The sequence below is a fragment of the Mastomys coucha genome, unplaced genomic scaffold (assembly GCF_008632895.1).
Source record: "Mastomys coucha isolate ucsf_1 unplaced genomic scaffold, UCSF_Mcou_1 pScaffold22, whole genome shotgun sequence".
In the NCBI taxonomy this organism is placed as follows: domain Eukaryota; kingdom Metazoa; phylum Chordata; class Mammalia; order Rodentia; family Muridae; genus Mastomys; species Mastomys coucha.
This window is the reverse complement of record NW_022196905.1, coordinates 103,048,835-103,049,957: the sequence shown is the minus strand read 5'-3', so window position 1 is coordinate 103,049,957 and position 1,123 is coordinate 103,048,835. Positions and strand designations below refer to the sequence as shown.

General features: G+C 43.8%; 1 protein-coding gene across 1 annotated transcript in view; it reads right to left on the bottom strand.

Annotated features, from left to right (window-relative positions):
• Chfr (checkpoint with forkhead and ring finger domains) overlaps nt 1–1,123 on the bottom strand; it is a 34,780-nt gene that overhangs the window by 17,187 nt on the left and 16,470 nt on the right. Inside the window, exon 9 of the mRNA XM_031391123.1 lies at nt 1,056–1,123. Coding sequence (XP_031246983.1) covers nt 1,056–1,123 — 68 coding nt within the window. The remainder of the gene's footprint in view (nt 1–1,055) is intronic.

Sequence of the window (1,123 nt, the reverse complement as noted above, 5' to 3'; positions counted from 1 at the left end):
CCCACTAGGGTGAAAGGTGTCAGCAGTCACACCCACTAGGGTGAAAGGTGTCAGCAGTCACACCCACTTACCATGCAGACTGACCTGAACATTCTCACATGCTGTGCAGTCACTCCATCACTCAACTATGGTTCTAGACCTTGTAAAATAGTTTTGTTTTGAGACAAGAGTCTAAGCTTCTCAGGCTGGCTTTGAACTCACTCTATAAGCCAGGAGGTAATTTACCATTTATTTTTTAAAAAATATCATGCATGGCCTTGGCCCAAAACGGAGACTTGTAACCAATATGTCACCCAGTAACTTAGGCCTCAAAGGGCCATCTCCTCTCAGCCTGGGTATTATGCCTCTCCTGTGACACTACTCTTAAGAAATTATAACACTTATTTACAGCCAAGGACTCACAGTCTCTAACTATAAGAATTATATATACTTATGTGGGTAAAACAATAAATATGAATTTTCTGCTAAAGCCAGTAAATCAGGACTTATGATGAGGGGTTAAGAAAATGAAGGGTATCGTTGGAGAGGTTCAAAACCCACGGAAGAGTCTTGGAATGGTGGTGCATGCCTTTAATTTCACTGCTCAGGAGGCAGAAGTAAGCACATCTCTGTGAGTTCAAGGATAGCTTGGTCTACATAGTAAGTCCAGGACAGCCAAGGCTACATACAGAGAGAGACAACTCAGCTAGAAGTGGTGGCACAGGTCTTTAATTCCAGCACTCAGGAGGCTGTGGAAGGTGGATCACTGTGAGATCAAGACCAGCCTGGCCTAGAGAGTGAGTTCCTTTGCTAGCGAAGGGTACATAAGGAGACCCTGTCTCAAAATTAATTAGTTATAAAGTCCATCAAGGCTACCTGTGGTTCTTAACTCATTCACTGCTGCTCTGGGTCTATTCAGCTCTGGCCATACTCCAATTTAAGGAAATAAGCTAAAAGCACTAAGGAAACTGACTTACTGAAGTCCTATAGCTGTACACCCCACAGTACAGTTAAGCACACTACTAACGTACTTTTTCATTCCCAGATCCCCACTTTCAGCCAGGCACAGGTCTAACCTGATGTCTGAGGATTCACTATCAACATCAGACAGCTCTAGCAGGTCCTCTGAACTCCCCTCTTCATC